Source organism: Procambarus clarkii, chromosome 54 (genome assembly GCF_040958095.1).
Source record: "Procambarus clarkii isolate CNS0578487 chromosome 54, FALCON_Pclarkii_2.0, whole genome shotgun sequence".
NCBI lineage: Eukaryota > Metazoa > Arthropoda > Malacostraca > Decapoda > Cambaridae > Procambarus > Procambarus clarkii.
Window position 1 is genome coordinate 23,836,560 of NC_091203.1, and position 22,718 is coordinate 23,859,277.

The window sequence follows — 22,718 nt, forward strand, 5'->3', positions numbered from 1 at the left end:
CAGTCCTAGTACCTGTCCTGTTTCTGATAAATGTAAATGATCTCCCAGAGGGTATAGACTCGTTCCTCTCAATGTTTGCTGATGATGCAAAAATTATGAGGAGGATTAAGACCGAGGAAGATAGCGAGACAGGCTACAAGCTAACCAAGCCAAAATGAAGGAATGATCCAACAAATGGCTACTAAAGTTCAACCCAACTAAATGTAAAATAATGAAGCTAGGCGGAGGGAACAGGAGACCACACAACCAGGGTTTCACAGTAAACCAATCAGAGTGTAGTCGGATTGACTGTTAAAACCCTGTTTGTGTTCCGGTTTGGAACCTCCAGAACCCCCTAATGAATTCAGTAGAGTTCAAGGATGATCACCTTTTGTACCATCATCATGGCCAAGTAGGTTAAGAGCTGGTGTCTGGGATTCATCAGACCGCCGACTCCAGTCACCCCTTTGCCTCGAAATAATTCTACTTAATATATTAAGTTCTTTGAAACACTGAACCAGACAAGTTTCCAGTGTCTCTTTGAGACATTTAACATTCCAGGAATATCTCCAGTATTCCAGTGTCTCCCTTTGCCATAGTGTCCAAAGGCTCCACAACACCACGTCCCCTCTAGCGTGTATATGTCCAAAGGCTCGAGTTTCAACTCGCTGCCTGGAGCAATTATTTTCCCCAGGATGGTCGGCGACGCGGACAAAGAGCCCCACTTTGGATGGCAGTAATTATTTCCCCCAGGACGGTCAGAGGACACGTTCCAGTAACACCATTATGAGAGGAAGTAATTACATTCCCCAGGATGGACGAGGACGCTCTCCGCTTCTGATGGGCGGGATTAACCAAAAGTGATCACTGATTAGCGAAACGTGATCACTGATTAACGAAAGTGATCACTGATTAACGAAAGTGATCACTGATTAGCGAAACGTGATCAATGCTTTAAATCATAGAATAAATTGTTTATTTTTTAAGACTATGGATAACAATTGAGATAATTTACAACGATATCGAAATTATGATATGTAGTTATATTAGATATTAGTCAACAGGATAACTAATAAGGATAACAAGGATACAACCCCACTCAACAAGCTGACTATAACTTCCTTAGTACCTATTTACTGCTGGGGGTGAACAGATGCATCAGGTGACAGAGAGTGCGCTAAAAAACCATTTTTGATCCCACCGGGATTCGACCCCACAACTCCCTACTGTAAGGCTAAGAATGAACCCGACTGCACTATTGGGAGCCATTTATATACAAGTTCTGCGGGTACGATTGGGCCCTCAGTTTTCCCTTTGATGGGGATTAGTAATCACCAGGGGATTAGCTAGTCGGCAACAGCGCAGACAGCATCGTTACCGTTTGTGCTCTTAAACCCGGGGCTGTTCCCTTGTTATTCCTTTCTGCTGTTTGGACTGTTCTCATGTTCTCTTGTTACAGCCTCAAGGATCTGTTCTCTCTTGAACAGAAAGACATATATGCACATGTTCTCTTGTATAAACTAGAAGAGGGGGGGGGGGGTACAGTGTGGGGCTAGGACCGACCCTGAGCAGCCTATGTCAGTCCCATACCCGTGATGTATCACCCTGCAAAGCTAGGTGAGGCGAGCCGGGATTTAGGAGAAGAAGAACGTTCAGATCTCACACGAAACACATGATTGGGAATGACTGGTTGAAATGGAAGTTGCAAGGAATGGTTGCATGTAAATAGGAGATACATGAATTGATTGGATTAGACTGGAATTGATTAGGAGCTTCGAAGAATGCTTAGATGTAAATAGGAGTTGTTAGGAATAGATATAAATAGGAGTTTTATAAAAAAAATCTGTTATATCCTATAAGAAAATAGGTTATATCCAATTAAAAATAGGTTATATCCAATTAAAAATAGGTTATATCCAATTAAAAATAGGTTATATCCAATTAAAAATAGGTTATATCCAATTAAAAATAAATTATATCCAATTAAAAATAGGTTATATCCAATAAGAAAATAGGAGTTACGAGGAATTGAGTGACAGGTCATCTCCCCATTTTAAAAATCAACATTACATAAACAAAACGCTCAAAGATACATAGAGAAATTTTTTTAGAATGAACTCTGAGAAAACATCTTAGAAAGAACTTATAGCTGAAATTTGAAGAAGCAATAAAAAGAAGCCCTTTGAGGACATAGAGAAACCCCTGAAGATCCTTAACAGATAAAGAAGAGATACACAGAAAAGGCCAAAGAAACATAGAGAGAAAGCTGGAAGATATAAAAGGAGGGGGACATAGAAAAAACAGGATATATAAAGAGAAAAAAATCCAAAGAAATACCGAAAAACAGATACAAATATAGATATCCAGATGATACAGAGAGAGATATACATATGAGATACAGAGAATACCCGTGGATACATTGAAGAAGTCAAAAGTAACAAAGATACAAAAATCCAAGATACATAATGAGATACATGCAAACAAATGGACCCAAAACATATTATGAAATGCAATTTAGACAGAACCCCCCCCCCCAAGACTTGGACAGAGATAGACATATATATAGACTAAAATAGATTTAGACAGAAAGATCACCAAGACGCGTACTGAATCAGATACAAAGTCAGTGTCCCATATTTACGGTGAATATAGCACACGTAAAAGAGGATACATGTATCATAGCTCCCACCTTGAGTTTCTTTGAAGACTGTTCAACCATGACAGGTGTTAAAAATAGGCAGGTGTTTAAAATTAGAGATGAGCGCAGGATTTAAATAAGTCACTCTTGTAGAGTCAGATATTAAGTGACTTGAGCACAGTACTTGCCACAGCTGTCTTTAATAGGCCTAAATTTCTCCATTTTGTATCCACTGTTGTGAGTTTTGAATTAATATTGTAATCTAGGTTATAAAATCATAACCTATAACCCCTAAAACTCTCTATAACTAGTCAACTCTTCCTCAACAAAAGATTAGACCCCGGCCATCCAAAAAAAAAAAAAATATTACAAATTCACTCATTTAAAATACAATTTACAGGAGTCAAATCCATCAGACCTTTTAATATACAACCTCAAATACAATTTATGTATGACACATGAGTCCAATACTCGTCCAATACTCGTCCAATACTCGTCCAATACTCGTCCAATACCTGGACAGTTTGCTATTAACGTCCAAGGTTATGGGGAACTGTCAATATATGACAGTCAGTGAAAGTATTCAGCAGTCAATATCTCGACTTCTAATTTCAGAATTCGATCTTTAAACTGAGGCAGCTGTCAGGTGCTAACGAAAATTTCGGTGGTAACGAATTGTTTGGTATTAACTAATAGTTCGGTGTTAACGAATTGTTAAGCAATTAACGAATATAGTTTGATAGTTACGAATAACGTAGTGTAGTAGTCAGTAGTTGTTCTTTACTAAATAATAGTTTAGTAATTACAATAGTTTGATAGTAAGAAATAGTTGGGAGTCGGTCGGCCGAGCGGACAGCACGCTGGACTTGTGATCCTGTGGTCCTGGGTTCGATCCCAGGCGCCGGCGAGAAACAATGGGCAGAGTTTCTTTCACCCTATGCCCCCTGTTACCTAGCAGTAAAATAGGTACCTGGGTGTTAGTCAGCTGTCACGGACTGCTTCCTGGGGGTGGAGGCCTGGTCGAGGACCGGGCCGCGGGGACACTAAAAGCCCCGAAATCATCTCAAGATAACCTCAAGATAACCTCAAGATAACCTCAAGATAACCTCAAGATAACCTCAAGATAACCTCAAGATAACCTCAAGATAACCTCAAGAAGATGGGTATTAACGAATACTTTGATAGTAACGAAGAGCTCAGGAGTATACCGGCGTAGACTCATACACGAACATACATAGTGTAAACTGTGTACTCTCTCCAACACAGTATACTCACTTACCCGTCCCTCCCCCCCCCCCCCCCCCCCCCACAAACACACAGACACTAAGGAGAAGCTACAAGATGATCTGAACAAACTGAAGGAATGGTCCAACAAAAGGCTGCTAGAGTTTAACTCAAGCAAATGTAAAGTGATCTATATGGTTAAAGGGCCAGACACAAGGAATCATTTGGGAATCCTTCAAGAATCTCAAGAAGAGATTATGACGGGCTTCAGAGGACCTGTCTCATGAAGCCTGCCTGTTTGTTGAGACAAGAACTGCCCTTAGAAACGCCACATATGTCAGACCAATCGGCGAGTATGCAGCTCCGACGTGCAGTCCGTATCTAGGTCAAACATTAAGTGAAATAAGAGAAACTTTACAGGTACGCCACCAGACTAATTAAATTATACCTCACGTCACTAGAAGACAGAATAGTAAGGGGAGACATGATCACCACCTACAAAATTCTCAAAAGAATTGACAGGGTGTACAAAGACAAACTATTTAGCACGGATAGAACACGAACAAGGGGACACAGGTGGAAACTTAGTACCCAAATGAGCCACAGGGACATTAGAAATATTTTTTTTCAGTGTCAGAGTGGTTAGTAAATGGAATGTATTAGGCAGTGATGTGGTGGAGGCTGACTCCATACACAGTTTATAATGTAGATATGATAGAGCCCAATAGGCTCAGGAACCTGTACACCAGTTGATTGACGGTTGAGAGGCGGGACCAAAGAGCCAGAGCTCAATCCCCGCAAGCACAACTAGGTGAGTACGCTGTAAGCAGTGTACCCCCCCCCCACACACATACAAGAAAGAGCCTCCCACCTGCCTGTCAACCTCTCTAATGTTCCATTCAAAGTTAATCAAACTCTAATTGCCTTCAAAAAAAACCTTTGTCACATGTGGTAGTCTTGGACCCTCTGACCTGACCTCGACCCTCAGGTGTGGGAAATATGTCCCCCACAGGTTATCTTGAGGTTATCTTGAGATGATTTCGGGGCTTTTAGTGTCCCCGCGGCCCGGTCCTCGACCAGGCCTCCACCCCCAGGAAGCAGCCCGTGACAGCTGACTAACACCCAGGTACCTATTTTACTGCTAGGTAACAGGGGGCATAGGGTGAAAGAAACTCTGCCTATTGTTTCTCGCCGGCGCCTGGGATCGAACCCAGGACCACAGGATCACAAGTCCAGCATGCTGTCCGCTCGGCCGACCGGCTCCCTCAAGTGAGCATAAATCAATTATAATTGTTCAGAATAATATAAATGTATGATGACTTGTCCTTCGTTTAGGTCTAATTGCCTAGGTCACAACGGGTAGTTATGTCTGGCAGGAATGGTGGAACTACCCTCTCAGATCGTTACTGCTTTGATCTGAGGCGATTAGGCTATTAACATTGCCTTGTTATAGTTTTTCTTATTAATTCAAGGTAGAGGAAATTTAAGTTAATACTTTGAAAGTTTATGTCAAATGTATATATATAAATTTTCTATATTTTATATATATATATTTATATATATATTTTAAATTTCTATATATTTTATATATATATTTATATATATATTTTAAATTTCTATATATTTTATATATAGAAAGTTGATATTACGATCAGTAATCATCAAAGATTTAATAATAAGCTTTATGCAGGTCGGCGTTCAATCCCCGACCGTCCCAACAAGTGGTTGGGCACCATTCCTTTCCCTCCGTCCCATCCCAAATCCTTATCCTGACCCCTTCCATAGTGCTATATAGTCGCGATGGCTTGGCCCTTCCTTCTAGAAGACTCGAACCGCAGTCCCCATGCATGTAAGGCCGAACCTGTATCAAGCTTATTTAACAATAAACTTGTACATTAACTCTTTAATGGGGGGAGGGGGGAGGGAGGGAGGTGCGCCATACTTCACCAACTTAGCAATGTTCTGCGCAAGCTAGAACTCTCTGTAGAACAACAATTGCAGAACTTTTACAGCGAGCGTTGAAGTTTGTTCAGTCAACAGGGCAGTTCAACCACCCTAGTTCCCGCTTGTGTTAACTATCCTCAATTCCCAAAGTTGTCTGTCTACGAGCCTGAGGGAGGAAGGGTGTTCCTAGACCGGTTGTAAATAAAAAAAAAAAAACACAAATTCTATGCATCAATCATTAACAATGTTGACCAGACCACACACTAGAAGGTGAAGGGACGACGACGTTTCGGTCCGTCCTGGACCATTCTCAAGTCGATTGTTAACAATCATTAACAATGTTGACCAGACCACTAGAAGGTGAAGGGACGACGACGTTTCGGTCCGTCCTGGACCATTCTCAAGTCGATTGTTAACAATCATTAAAAATTCCTGACTAATTCATTGATTAAATTGGGTATTATACAGAATAATTTTGTATTTACTAGAACACATATTCGCCAGCATCAGGAGTCATTACCAAGACGCCAGCTTGTCCTCCTAACGTTCCCCAACGTCCAGAAACTGACGTACTAAAGTGCCCCCTTTATCCTAACCAATCCAGAGAACCCAAAACAGAAAACGGGACAATATGTCAATTTCGCGAATCGCTTCGATTATCTAGCACAACGATTTTGTGGCCTTAGGCAGAGCATACGTTAAAAAAGCAACGTTCTACTAGGAGAACGGGTTAGTCCATCACAACGTGGGCTAACTACGCACGGCGTAGTTAATATATAATGTCCACTAGGTTACTAATGACCATTGGAGTTACCATGTCTCAGGAAATCGTCTTAACAGATAAGAATTTGAGTTCACGAACATAATTCATGTCTCACGTATATTTATGAAATAAAATTGATGATTTATAAATCATGAGTTTGTTCCTCTCGCCGTAGACCTCTGGTCGTAGGCCTCTGGTCGTAGGCCTCTGGTCGTAGGCCTATCCTTTCCTGTTGTTGATGTGTCGTTAAATGTTTGTCAACAGTTAATGACAGCTTTTTAGGATTGAATTCAGAGCAGTTAGTCAGCATATAATTCCTACAATTGGCTATATATACGAAAAAATCTAAATATCTTTAACAAACATTAAAACTCCCCCCAATCCTCCCCGCCCCAATCCTCCTCGCCCCAATCCTCCTCGCACCAATCCTCCCCGCCCCAATCCTCCTCGCACCAATCCTCCCCGCCCCAATCCTCCTCGTCCCAATCCTCCTCGCCCCAATCCTCCTCGCCCCAATCCTCCTCGCCCCAATCCTCCTCGCCCCAATCCTCCTCGCCCCAATCCTCCCCGCCCCAATCCTCCCCGCCCCAATCTTCCTCGTCCCAATCTTCCCTGCCCCAATCCTCCCCGCTCCTTGTGAGAATGTGCACCACAAATTCATTAGATACAATATATACATTTCATACAATATATACATTTTATACAGTACCGCTAAATCGAATAATAATCAGATCAAGTACATTCTCTCACCCTACGTCGGGCCTGGGGCGCTTTCCGAAGTTCTTGAGGTTATCTTGAGGTTATCTTGAGATGATTTCGGGGCTTTTAGTGTCCCCGCGGCCCGGTCCTCGACCAGGCCTCCACCCCCAGGAAGCAGCCCGTGACAGCTGACTAACACCCAGGTACCTATTTACTGCTAGGTAACAGGGGCATAGGATGAAAGAAACTTGGCCCATTTGTTTCTGCCTCGTGCGGGAATCGAACCCGCGCCGCAGAATTACGAGTCCTGCGCGCTATCCACCAGGCTACGAGGCCCCTGAGTGGACAGCGCTTCGGATTCGTAGTCCTGAGGTTCTGGGTTCGATTCCCGGTGGAGGCGGAAACAAATGGGCAGAGTTTCTTTCACCCTGATGGCCCCTGTTCACCTAGCAGTAAATAGGTACCTGGGAGTTAGACAGCTGCTACGAATTGCTTCCTGGGGGGGGGGGGGGGGGTAACAAAAAGGAGGCCTGGTCGAGGACAGGGCCGCGGGGACGCTAAGCCCCGAAATGTTCTCAAGATAACCTCAAGATAACCTCACAACCAGAGAATAATTGAGATTATGCTCGCATTATCTTATTAACATTGCGAATCTTATTATCTTATTGAATCATTATCTTATTAAGAATCTTGTAAGATTCCTTAATACAAAGATTAACCAAGAAATATATATTGAGTACATGCGCCTATGACCTAATAATAATAATAATAATATTGAGAAAACGTTTTGGAGCTGTCATGAGGATTCGAACCTCTGTACAGGGTCTTCCCACTCACACCCCCCAGACAACTACTCCACGACATGGTTAAAAGGATTGTAACCTGAGGGGTCTATACTGAAGGGAAGGGAACTATCAGGGGGGGAAAGCGCTAAGCCATTACGACTATATAGCACTGGGAAGGGGTCAGGATATAAGGATTTGGGATGGGACGGAGGGAAAGGAATGGTGCCCAACCACTTGTGGTGGACGGTCGGGGATTGAACGCCGACCTGCATGAAGCAAGACCGGTGTCACATCTGTGTGACATCTGTGTCACATCAGTATCACATATGTGTCACATCTGTGTCACATCTGTATCACATATGTGTCACATCTGTGTCACATCTGTGTCACATCAGTATCACATATGTGTCACATCTGTGTCACATCAGTATCACATATGTGTCACATCTGTGTCACATCTGTGTCACATCTGTGTCACATCAGTGTCACATCTGTGTCACATCTGTGTCACCTCTGTGCCACATCTGTGTCACATATGTGTCACCTCTGTGTCACATCAGTATCACCACAGTGTCTCACCTGTGTCACAACTGTGTCACATCTGTGTCACATCAGTGTCACATCTGTGTCACATCAGTGTCACATCTGTGTCACATCTGTGTCACCTCTGTGCCACATCTGTGTCACATCTGTGTCACATCTGTGTCACATCTGTGTCACATCTGTGTCACATCTGTGCCACATCAGTGCCACATCTGTGCCACATCAGTGTCACATCTGTGCCACATCAGTGCCACATCTGTGCCACATCTGTGTCACATCTGTGTCACATCTGTGTCACATCTGTGTCACATCTGTGCCACATCTGTGTCACATCTGTGTCACATCTGTGTCACATCTGTGTCACATCTGCATCACATCTGCATCACATCTGTGTCACATCTGCATCACATCTGCATCACATCTGTGTCACATCTGCATCACATCTGTGTCACATCTGTGTCACATCTGTGTCACATCTGTGTCACATCTGTGTCACATCTGTGCCACATCTGTGTCACATCTGTGCCACATCTGTGTCACATCTGTGTCACATCTGTGTCACATCTGCATCACATCTGCATCACATCTGCATCACATCTGCATCACATCTGCATCACATCAGTGTCACATCTGTGTCACATCTGTGTCACATCTGTGTCACATCTGCATCACATCTGCATCACATCTGTGTCACATCTGCATCACATCTGCATCACATCTGTGTCACATCTGTTTCACATCTGTGTCACATCTGTGTCACATCTGCATCACATCTGCATCACATCTGTGTCACATCTGCATCACATCTGCATCACATCTGTGTCACATCTGTGTCACATCTGTGTCACATCTGTGTCACATCTGTGTCACATCTGTGTCCGGAGCGTCCAACTTCGCTTTTTTTTTTTTTTTTTCACTCCAAAACTTTCAGAACATTTTTGAAACTGTCAGTGGAACAGGAGACGTTTATTTACCCGGGAAGGGAGAGGGAGAGGGCGCTGATAACGGGATTGGTTGTCTGGGTGGCTGACGTCACCAGGGGTGACAGCTGACGTCACGGGAGATAACAGTGACGTCACCAGGTGTGACAGTGACGTCACGGGTGATAGTGACGTCATGGGTGGTGGCAGCGATGTCGGATGTGCATTTTTTTTTTTTACCCAAGATATTCTCTATCACAGATGAGTCAAATTCATTGTTTACATTGCTATAGACACATACACGGGGGGGGGGGGGGTGCGTGGTGGCTGAGTGGACAGCGTTCGGGATTCGTAATCGTTGGGTCTGGGGGATCGATACATAGTTGCTATATCCACATAGCAACGCGGAAATAAACGCTGCTATAAGAAGACACTTGGACCGTTGGTATAATCCTGAACCTAGAACAGAAACCACAATACCTCCATTAAAATTAGATTACAAATCAACTATGCACTAGGGAGCCGGTCGGCCGAGCGGACAGCACGCGGGACTTGTGATCCTGTGGTCCCGGGTTCGATCACAGGCGCCGGCGAGAAACAATAGGCAGAGTTTCTTTCACCCTATGCCCCTGTTACCTAGCAGTACAATAGGTACCTGGGTGTTAGTCAGCTGTCACGGGCTGCTTCCTGGGGGTGGAGGCCTGGTCGAGGACCAGCCCGCGGGGACACTAAAGCCCCGAAATCATCTCAAGATAACCTCAAGATAACACAGTGAACATAAAAAAATGGGAATGAATAAAGAAAGAAATAATCCATAAAGGAGTAAAAAGCACTACTCCTAACCAAAACATAAACCTGATAATATTCTATAAGAACCAAGAAGACTTCCGAACTCCTTATCAAAAACAGGCCGAAGCCGAGGGAGAACCCTCTACAGCAGTCAAGCGTTGTATACATGTACACTTGCCCCCTGTATACATGTACACTTGCCCCCTGTATACATGTACACTTGCCCCCTGTATACATGTACACTTGCCCCCTGTATACATGTACACTTGCCCCCACGAAGGATGTAACCTTCAATGTAAGTACATAGGTATGACGTCGACCAAGCTGACGAGGCGTTTGACATGCCATCTTCAATCCGGTGCCCCCAGGAATCACATGAGACAAGCCCATGACATTACCCTAACAAGAGAAATGTTGAACAAGAATACTTGTATAATAGACAAAACCCAAGATGCAAGAAGATTACAAATTCTTGAAGCAATCCATATATATATATATAATTATATAATTAGTGTGTATGCCTGTGTGCATGTACTCACCTAGTTATGCTTGAAGGGATTGAGCTTTAGCTCTTTGGTCCCGCCTCTCAACTGTCAATCAACAGGTGTACAGGTTCCTGAGCCTACTGGGCTCTATCATATCTACATTATAAACTGTGTATGGAGTCAGCCTCCACCACATCACTGCCTAATGCATTCCACCTGTTAACTACTCTGCCATTAAAAAAGTTCCTTCTAACGTCTCTGTGGCTCATGTGGGTACTCAGTTTCCACCTGTGTCCCCTTGTTCGCGTCCCACTAGAGTTGAATAGTCTGTCTTTATCAACCCCTGTCAATTCCCCTAAGAATTGTGTATGTGGTGATCATGTCTCCCCAAGCTCTTTTGTCTTCCAGGTCCCCTCTTCTGAGGTGCGGTTAATGTAGTCTTTCCTCGATTTATTTGAGGAAAGACTACATGAAGACTGCATTATTCTCTGTGTGACATATCTTGACTTTCTTCCCTCCGTGACCTATCCCACTTTCTTCCCGGGCATAAAGTCTTATCACACCAGGCAGCGTCTCAAGTGAGGATGCCGGTGGGCACTTTTTGCCCCAGAACTTCACAAGACACATGAATTTCTTGCCCCAAACTTCTGCACAAACTTGAGTTTGGAGAATTAATAATTCCTGGTTCCTTTTCTATCATAAATACCTTGAAGTCCAGCGGGGAAAGGGGGGGAGCTTTATAGCTTTATTAACTAAATAACAGATTTAAATTCCCTCTGAGCTTTATTTGACCCTCAAGTGAGCTTAATTTCATGAGTATGTAATTGGAGAATGTTAAAAATTCACTCTATTTAATAAAGCCGTCGTGTGAGTGTGGAGATTGTGAGGTGAGTATGAGTCGTGAGTACCGCATCGTGAGGGGGTCGTATTGTGTCATTTGTTATGTGTGTGTGTCAGGTGTGGTGCCATGCAGGTGTCCTGGGTGCCAGGTGTGTGTGGGGGGGGGAGGTGGCGTGGTCCAGCAAGATGCCTCTCTCTCTCACGCTTCCAGGATGCTGGGATGCTGAGGAGAATAGTGACTTATCAAGATGAAGGAGATGCTGGTCCCCTTACACCGCCCGGAGACCACTTCTCTCCCGTCACGAAGTAGTGACTTTGAACGCTGAGTGAACGCTGAGTGAACGCTGAGTGAACGCTGAGTGAACGCTGAGTGAACGCTGAGTGAGCGCTTCGTGAACGCGGCGTGAACGCTTCGTGAACGCGGCGTGAACGCTGAGTGAACGCTGAGTGAACGCTGAGTGAACGCTTCGTGAACGCTGAGTGAACGCGGCGTGAACGCTGAGTGAACGCTGAGTGAACGCTTCGTGAACGCTGAGTGAACGCTGAGTGAACGCTGAAGTTGACAATGCGCTGCGCTCTCCGCAGTTGCCGACTCAACAAACTCAAAAAGCTGCGCGAAAACTGTTGGTCTTGGCTTACTGCGCATGACTATATTTTACGCTATCATGTGTCATCACTGACCCGTTGTGCATGATCCACCATAGTCTGCTGACCCGAAGTTGGATTCTTGGAACTTCCAAACGAATTTCAGAGCCTCCAAGTGCATTACAGATCCACCAACTGTATTTCAGAGCCTCCAAGTGCATTACAGATCCACCAACTGTATTTCAGAGCCTCCAAGTGCATTACAGATCCACCAACTGTATTTCATAGCCTCCAAGTGCATTACAGATCCACCAACTGTATTTCAGAGCCTCCAAGTGCATTACAGATCCACCAGCTGTATTTCATAGCCTCCAAGTGCATTACAGATGCACCAGCTGTATTTCATAGCCTCCAAGTGCATTACAGATCCACCAACTGTATTTCATAGCCTCCAAGTGCATTACAGATCCACCAACTGTATTTCAGAACCTCCAAGTGCATTATAGATCCACCAACTGTATTTCAGAGCCTGAAAGGGCATTTCAGATCCTGAGATTGTATTTCCGTGCCTCCAAATGCATTTCAGATCCACCAACTGTATTTCAGAATCCTCCAATTGCATTTCAGATCCTCAAATTCTATTTCAGAGGCTCCAACTGCATTTCAGAGACTCCAGTTGTATCATAAAGGCTTCATTTGCATTTCAAAGCGGGCAACAGCGAGTATACCTGGCACACTCGCTGGCTGGTTTAAGCCTGGGTTTACACCCCACGACGGCTGCATGCTGCATGCCACCACAGCCTCGTTGTTCCGGACTGCTGGTCAGCATCCTGCCGTGCACGTCTGAAGGAAGCTGTTCAAGTCTGACATATTCAGTGAACGTCGTGTCCCGCTCCTGGTGGGTGTATAACCTCGATATTGACTACACCAAACAAGAAAAAAAACAAATAAACAAGGAGGATGGACGTCAAGGCCTTTTATGCTATCGTGCGTCTGATATCACACAACTTACATTATGCTATCGTGCATCTGATATCACATAACTTACATTATGCTATCGTGCGTCTGATATCACACAACTTACATTATGCTATCGTGCGTCTGATATCACATAACTTACATTATGCTATCGTGCATCTGATATCACATAACTTACATTATGCTATCGTGCATCTGATATCACATAACTTACATTATGCTATCGTGCGTCTGATATCACATAACTTACATTATGCTATCGTGCATCTGATATCACATAACTTACATTATGCTATCGTGCATCTGATATCACATAACTTACATTATGCTATCGTGCATCTGATATCACATAACTTACATTATGCTATCGTGCGTCTGATATCACATAACTTACATTATGCTATCGTGCATCTGATATCACATAACTTACATTATGCTATCGTGCGTCTGATATCACATAACTTACATTATGTTATCGTGCATCTGATATCACATAACTTACATTATGCTATCGTGCGTCTGATATCACATAACTTACATTATGCTATCGTGCGTCTGATATCACATAACTTACATTATGCTATCGTGCATCTGATATCACATAACTTACATTATGCTATCGTGCATCTGATATCACATAACTTACATTATGTTATCGTGCATCTGATATCACATAACTTACATTATGCTATCGTACATCTGATATCACATAACTTACATTATGCTATCGTGCATCTGATATCACATAACTTACATTATGCTATCGTGCATCTGATATCACATAACTTACATTATGCTATCGTGCGTCTGATATCACATAACTTACATTATGTTATCGTGCATCTGATATCACATAACTTACATTATGCTATCGCGCGTCTGATATCACACAACTTACATTATGCTATCGTGCGTCTGATATCACATAACTTACATTATGCTATCGTGCATCTGATATCACATAACTTACATTATGCTATCGTGCGTCTGATATCACATAACTTACATTATGCTATCGTGCATCTGATATCACATAACTTACATTATGCTATCGTGCATCTGATTTCACATAACTTACATTATGCTATCGTGCGTCTGATATCACATAACTTACATAATGCTATCGTGCATCTGATATCACATAACTTACATTATGCTATCGTGCATCTGATATCACATAACTTACATTATGCTATCGTGCATCTGATATCACATAACTTACATTATGCTATCGTGCGTCTGATATCACATAACTTACATTATGCTATCGTGCGTCTGATATCACATAACTTACATTATGCTATCGTGCGTCTGATATCACATAACTTACATTATGCTATCGTGCATCTGATATCACATAACTTACATTATGCTATCGTGCATCTGATATCACATAACTTACATTATGTTATCGTGCATCTGATATCACATAACTTACATTATGCTATCGTACATCTGATATCACATAACTTACATTATGCTATCGTGCATCTGATATCACATAACTTACATTATGCTATCGTGCATCTGATATCACATAACTTACATTATGCTATCGTGCGTCTGATATCACATAACTTACATTATGCTATCGTGCGTCTGATATCACATAACTTACATTATGCTATCGTGCATCTGATATCACATAACTTACATTATGCTATCGTGCATCTGATATCACATAACTTACATTATGCTATCGTGCATCTGATATCACATAACTTACATTATGCTATCGTGCGTCTGATATCACATAACTTACATTATGCTATCGTGCGTCTGATATCACATAACTTACATTATGCTATCGTGCGTCTGATATCACATAACTTACATTATGCTATCGTGCATCTGATATCACATAACTTACATTATGCTATCGTGCATCTGATATCACATAACTTACATTATGTTATCGTGCATCTGATATCACATAACTTACATTATGCTATCGTACATCTGATATCACATAACTTACATTATGCTATCGTGCATCTGATATCACATAACTTACATTATGCTATCGTGCATCTGATATCACATAACTTACATTATGCTATCGTGCGTCTGATATCACATAACTTACATTATGTTATCGTGCATCTGATATCACATAACTTACATTATGCTATCGTGCGTCTGATATCACACAACTTACATTATGCTATCGTGCGTCTGATATCACATAACTTACATTATGCTATCGTGCATCTGATATCACATAACTTACATTATGCTATCGTGCGTCTGATATCACATAACTTACATTATGCTATCGTGCATCTGATATCACATAACTTACATTATGCTATCGTGCATCTGATTTCACATAACTTACATTATGCTATCGTGCGTCTGATATCACATAACTTACATTATGCTATCGTGCATCTGATATCACATAACTTACATTATGCTATCGTGCATCTGATATCACATAACTTACATTATGCTATCGTGCATCTGATATCACATAACTTACATTATGCTATCGTGCGTCTGATATCACATAACTTACATTATGCTATCGTGCGTCTGATATCACATAACTTACATTATGTTATCGTGCATCTGATATCACATAACTTACATTATGCTATCGTGCATCTGATATCACATAACTTACATTATGCTATCGTGCGTCTGATATCACACAACTTACAGTGAGAAAATATAAAGGCTCAATTTATATAATGTTATGGGTATCTTGAGGTTATCTTGAGATGATTTCGGGGCTTTAGTGTCCCCGCGGCCCGGTCCTCGACCAGGCCTCCACCCCCAGGAAGCAGCCCGTGACAGCTGACTAACACCCAGGTACCTATTTTACTGCTAGGTAACAGGGGGACATAGAGTGAAAGAAACTCTGCCCATTGTTTCTCGCCGGCGCCTGGGATCGAACCCGGGACCACAGGATCACAAGTACAGTGTGCTGTCCGCTCGGCCGACCGGCTCCCTAGTTGGTATCGCAATTTTACCAACTACCAACTACCCTAATTGCGATACTTAATTGCGATACCTAACTACCTAATAATTGCGATACCAACTATCCTAATTGGGTAGTTGGTATCGCAATTTTTACCCCTATCTGTAACTGATATCGCAATTTTTACTGCCATCGGTAACTGATATCGCAATTTCTACTGCCATCGGTAACTGATATCGCAATTTTTACTGCCATCGGTAACTGATATCGCAATTTTTACTGCTATCGGTAATTGATATCGCAATTTTTACTGACATCGGTAACTGATATAGCAATTTTTACTGCCATCGGTAACTGATATCGCAGTTAATACAATTGCAGACGGTCAGTCACAATAAGGGGGCTGCAGAGCTGACGCCCAACCCCCACACTGAGAATGAAGAGTCCCAACCTAGGATAGTTAGGTAAGGTTAGGTCAGGTTAGGTCAGGTTAGGGTAGGTAAGGTTAGGTTAGCGACATAAATACAAAACCTTTTCCATTTTGTCCAGTTTCAATAGTGCAAAAATCTACTTTCTAAGTGTCCATTACGTCAATCTATGTACGATAGCCCACATAGTTACAATAAGTACTATCTAAACAAGAGGATGGGCTTGTGTGTGTGTGTGTGTGTGTGTGTGTGTGTGTGTGTGTGTGTGTGTGTGTGTGTGTGTGTGTGTGTTTCAATATTCCTGAAGTTTGTTCCTATGAGGCTGATAGCTCGAACTCCTCCGAAGCTTATGGGCAGGATCCGAGGATGCAGCGGGCATTCCCCCTCTGGATCGCCACCCTGAGGCGCTGAAAATGGAACTTCACTGCTCTTGGGTCTCTCGTTATTTCGATAAGTCTGGAACCCAGATCAATAAGAATTCTCCTTGTACTTAATCCCCTCTCGGAAGAAGGGATTCTTATCATATAAGAACAACGTTGAATCAGTGATCTGTTTGCCTGTAGTGGTTTGCTCTTTCACTCTTTCTCTGTATTCACCTAGTTGTATTCACCTAGTTGTGCTTGCGGGGGTTGAGCTCTGCTCTTTCGGATCGCCTCTCAACTGTCAATCAACTATTACTAACTACTATTTTTCACACACACACACACACACACACACACACACACACACACACACACACACACACACACACACACACACACACACACACACACACACATAGGGGGCCTGGTAGCCTGGTGGATAGCGCGCAGGACTCGTAATTCTGTGGCGCGGGTTCGATTCCCGTACCAGGCAGGAACAAATGGGCAAAGTTTCTTTCACCCTGAATGCCCCTGATACCTAGCAGTAAATAGGTACCTGGGAGTTAGTCAGCTGTCACGGGCTGCTTCCTGGTGTGTGTGTGTGTGGTGTGGAGAAAAAGAAAAAATGTAGTTAGTAAACAGTTGATTGACAGTTGAGAGGCGATCCGAAAGAGCAGAGCTCAACCCCCGCAAGCACAACTAGGTGAATACACACACACACACACAGGAAGCAATCCGTTGAAGCTGTCTAACTCCCAGATACCTATTTACTGCTAGGTGAACTGATACATCAGGGTGAAAGAAACTCTGTCCATTTGTTTTCCACTGGTGCCGGGGATCGAACCCCGGTCCCTAGGTCCACGAGTCTAGAACCCTGTCCACTCAGCCACCAGTCCTCGACAGCTCTGTCTGCGGCGTCTCACTGTCTCTCCCTCTGTCTCTGAGTCTCTGTCTCTCTTTTATTTTAACAAAGACAAGGGTTCATTAAGGCTGTCAGTTGACGTACCTGGTGAAACTGCAAGCAAGAGCTGTTATCCTACTTTGCCTGAATTGAAATCTGCTCCTAAAGATCAATTTATTTCACGAGTTTATTATATGTTTCATTAGGAATAAACTTCATTTAATGCTAAGTAACAGTCATATAGGGAACAGGATGAGCGTGTAGCCAGCTGTATGCCAGAGCCTTCATGTGGTCAGGTGATCTGATCTCCCGTGTAGCAACCTAGAAATGAATGATCCTCTGTCTTCTGAATGACTTCTGTGTGTCTGACTTCTCTCTCTCTCTCTCTCTCTCTCTCTCTCTCTCTCTCTCTCTCTCTCTCTCTCTCTCTCTCTCTCTCTCTCTCTCTCTCTCTCTCTCTCTCTCTCGCACAGACGAGAGCATGCGCGCGTGTGTGCACGCGTGCAAGCCTCCCCGATAGCCGCCTGTGTCAGGAGCCTTTGTTTACTTAGTCAAATGTGGATGCCCAATTCCGTAGACTTTGCGAGAGTCTGATCCAATTTCTGGCTAACGCCCCGCGCCCTATAACATGAAATGGTGCGGAGAAACTTCACTGAGGTAGCTAGAGTACCTTCTCTTGTCCTCCTGGGTAACTGCCTGATCACCCTGACTGTTGGTGCTTGCAGTCTACTGCAGTTTCAGACACCTTCAGTCCCAGTCTTCTGTACCTTCATATACCTTCAGTCACCTTCCTGGAATTGGAGAGAAAGTTACTAAAATGTCCATGTAACCCACCAAAACTTATCTCCAGACACATTTATCAATAGAATATCATCTATTGCATACGGAAAGTCGGCTAATAGAAGAACAACCTTTAGAACAGTGAACAAAGAATCATGAACATCGTTTATACCTTCTTGAGGTTATCTTGAGATGATTTCGGGGCTTTAGTGTCCCCGCGGCCCGGTCCTCGACCAGGCCTACACCTCCAGGAAGCAGCTCGTGACAGCTGACTAACACCCAGGTACCTATTTTACTGATAGGTAACAGGGGCATAGGGTGAAAGAAACTCTGCCCATTGTTTCTCGCCGGCACCCGGGATCGAACCCGGGACCATAGGATCACAAGTCCAGCGTGATGTCCGCTCGGCCGACCGGCTCCCATTCTGGAATTTGCTGCCCCAGAGAATTTAGGGGAATGAGACTAGACAAGTCCAAGAGTTGAGAGTTATGACACCAGACAAGTCCAAGAGTTGAGAGGTATGACACCAGACAAGTCCAAGAGTTGAGAGGTATGACACCAGACAAGTCCAAGAGTTGAGAGGTATGACACCAGACAAGTCCAAGAGTTAGTTATGACACCAGACAAGTCCAAGAGCTGGTCAGACCCTAATACACTCCCCTGGCACATACAGCAGACTAATACACTCACCTGTCACATACAGCAGACTAATACACTCCCCTGGCACATACAGCAGACTAATACACTCCCCTGTCACATACAGCAGACTAATACACTCCCCTGTCACATACAGCAGACTAATACACTCCCCTGTCACATACAGCAGACTAATACACTCCCCTGTCACATACAGCAGACTAATACACTCCCCTGGCACATACAGCAGACTAATACACTCCCCTGGCACATACAGCAGACTAATACACTCCCCTGTCACATACAGCAGACTAATACACTCCCCTGTCACATACAGCAGACTAATACACTCCCCTGTCACATACAGCAGACTAATACACTCCCCTGTCACATACAGCAGACTAATACACTCCCCTATCACATACAGCAGACTAATACACTCCCCTGTCACATACAGCAGACTAATACACTCCCCTGTCACATACAGCAGACTAATACACTCCCCTATCACATACAGCAGACTAATACACTCCCCTGTCACATACAGCAGACTAATACACTCCCCTGTCACATACAGCAGACTAATACACTCCCCTATCACATACAGCAGACTAATACACTCCCCTGTCACATACAGCAGACTAATACACTCCCCTATCACATACAGCAGACTAATACACTCCCCTGTCACATACAGCAGACTAATACACTCCCCTGTCACATACAGCAGACTAATACACTCCCCTATCACATACAGCAGACTAATACACTCCCCTGTCACATACAGCAGACTAATACACTCCCCTGTCACATACAGCAGACTAATACACTCCCCTATCACATACAGCAGACTAATACACTCCCCTGTCACATACAGCAGACTAATACACTCCCCTATCACATACAGCAGACTAATACACTCCCCTGTCACATACAGCAGACTAATACACTCCCCTGTCACATACAGCAGACTAATACACTCCCCTATCACATACAGCAGACCCTAATACACTCCCCTGTCACATACAGCAGACTAATACACTCCCCTATCACATACAGCAGACTAATACACTCCCCTATCACATACAGCAGACTAATACACTCCCCTGTCACATACAGCAGACTAATACACTCCCCTATCACATACAGCAGACTAATACACTCCCCTATCACATACAGCAGACTAATACACTCCCCTATCACATACAGCAGACCCTAATACACTCCCCTGTCACATACAGCAGACTAATACACTCCCCTGTCACATACAGCAGCAGAGACAATGTTCACTATGGCCTAAGATTCAGAGATTGACCGCGACTCTCTCATCCATCTCTTCCACGCGATTGAAACCTGATCGTTCAATTCTCTGGGTGTCAACCACTTGGGGTGGACGGTAGAGTGACGGTCTTGCTTCATGCAGGTCGGCGTTCAATCCCCTACCGTCCATACAAGTGGTTGGGCACCATTCCTTTCCCTCCGTCCCATCCCAAATCCTTATATCCTGACCCCTTCCCAGTGCTATATAGTCGTAACGGTTTGCCGCTTTATCCTGACTGTTCCCTCTGGAAGTGGTGTATGAAAGAAGGGAACTATCAGGGGAAAGCGCCATGTCGTGTATGAAACGACCGTTGTTTCAATATGCGAAATACACGCTAACGAGGCTCTGTATTACAGTATATTAATAACGTTTAAACGCAACGCGTTCAGAACAAGGTGTGCACACGTGGACACGACTATTGATATAGTAATTGAAGACGTGAAGTCATCTTCCTAATGCAACATTGCAAAATATTAAAATTAACTCTCAATTAGTCAATTCTATTAATCCAAATCTTCTAATTAATATCAAGTGAATGATATCAAATTACGTATAATTTTTAAACTATTTTTTAATACATATTTAGGGAGGAACACAGGGAGCCGGTCGGCCGAGCGGACAGCACGCTGGACTTGTGATCCTGTGGTCCCGGGTTCGATCCCAGGCGCCGGCGAGAAAACAATGGGCAGAGTTTCTTTCACCCTATGCCCCTGTTACCTAGCAGTAAAATAGGTATCTGGGAGTTAGTCAGCTGTCACGGGCTGCTTCCTGGGGGGTGGAGCCTTGGTCGAGGACCGGGCCGCGGGGACACTAAAGCCCCGAAATCATCTCAAGATAACCTTAAGATACATGTATTAGAATTAGATAAAAGGCTCATAATATTTTGTACCCCCGCGCCATATGAGGTACCATACACAGTCTCCACACACACACACACACACACACACACACACACACACACACACACACACACACACACACACACACACACACACACACACACACACAGAACGTAGAAGATATCGAGAATTTAGAGCATGAAATACCTCTAGGGGCCAGTGACCATTGTGTCCTAGTCTTTGACTACATGATGGAACTCAAACTTATGACCATGGGACAAGAGATCTGGGAAAGGAGAGCTGACTACAGGAAAGGGGACTATATGAGGATGAGGGACTATCTGGGTGAAGTGCAGTGGGAGGAAGAAATTAGAGGAAAAACAGTCCAAGATATGATGGACCTAGTCATACAGAAATGCCAGGAGGCCGAAGAGAGATTTATACCAACGGTAAAGGGAAAAAATAAGAAGGAATATAATAACCCATGGTTTAATAGACAGTGTCAGGAAGCAAAAATGGCCAGCAGACGGGAGTGGAGGAAGTACAGAAGACAAAGAACAGAGGACAACAGAAGCAGATACAACAGAGCTAGGAACGATTACATTAACATAAGACGAACATCGGAAAGGGACTATGAGAACGATATTGCAATCAAAGCGAAAAAACAACCTAAGTTACTACACAGTCATATAAGAAGAAAAATGTCGGTGAACGACCAAGTGACAAGACTAAGGAAGACAGAGGGGGCATATACTGAAAGTGACAAGGAAATCTGCGAGGCACTGAATGCCAGTTTCCATGGAGTGTTCACTACCGAGCCTGAGCAGCTCCCATTGGTGGAAGGGGTTACCCTAGATGAAAGACTATCAGATATAGAGGTGACAGCAGAGGAGGTAATGAAACAGTTGACAACTCTAGATGCAACTAAAGCAGTTGGACCAGACAAAGTATCACCGTGGATACTAAAAGAAGCAGCACAGGCCCTCAGCGTGCCTCTGGCAATGATCTTTAATGAGTCACTTATGTCAGGAGAATTGCCCAGTTGCTGGAAGAAGGCAAATGTCGTGCTGATCTTCAAGAAAGGAGATAGGGAGGAGGCACTTAACTACAGACCTGTATCATGACAAGCATCCCCTGTAAAATACTGGAAAGAATAATTAGGCTACGACTGGTTGCACACCTGGAGAACATTAGGTTTGTGAACAAACATCAACATGGGTTCTGGACAGGGAAATCGTGCCTAACAAACCTTCTGGAATTCAATGATAAAATAACGAGGATAAGACAGGACAAAGATGGTTGGGCAGACTGCATATTTCTGGACTGCCAAAAAGCCTTTGATACAGTACCGCACAT

At 43.5% G+C, this 22,718-nt stretch overlaps 1 protein-coding gene across 1 annotated transcript; it reads left to right on the top strand.

The window, feature by feature from the left end:
- Window positions 1-8,302: 8,302 nt before the first annotated feature.
- LOC138352737 (uncharacterized) lies at window positions 8,303-9,517 on the top strand. The gene has a single exon (XM_069305323.1). The coding sequence runs from the start codon at window positions 8,303-8,305 to the stop codon at window positions 9,515-9,517; it is 1,215 nt and encodes a 404-aa protein (XP_069161424.1).
- Window positions 9,518-22,718: the final 13,201 nt, after the last annotated feature.

Coding starts and splice junctions, on each gene's coding strand:
- LOC138352737 (XM_069305323.1), top strand. CDS start 8,303: ATGAAGCAAGACCGGTGTCACATCTGTGTGACATCTGTGTCACATCAG.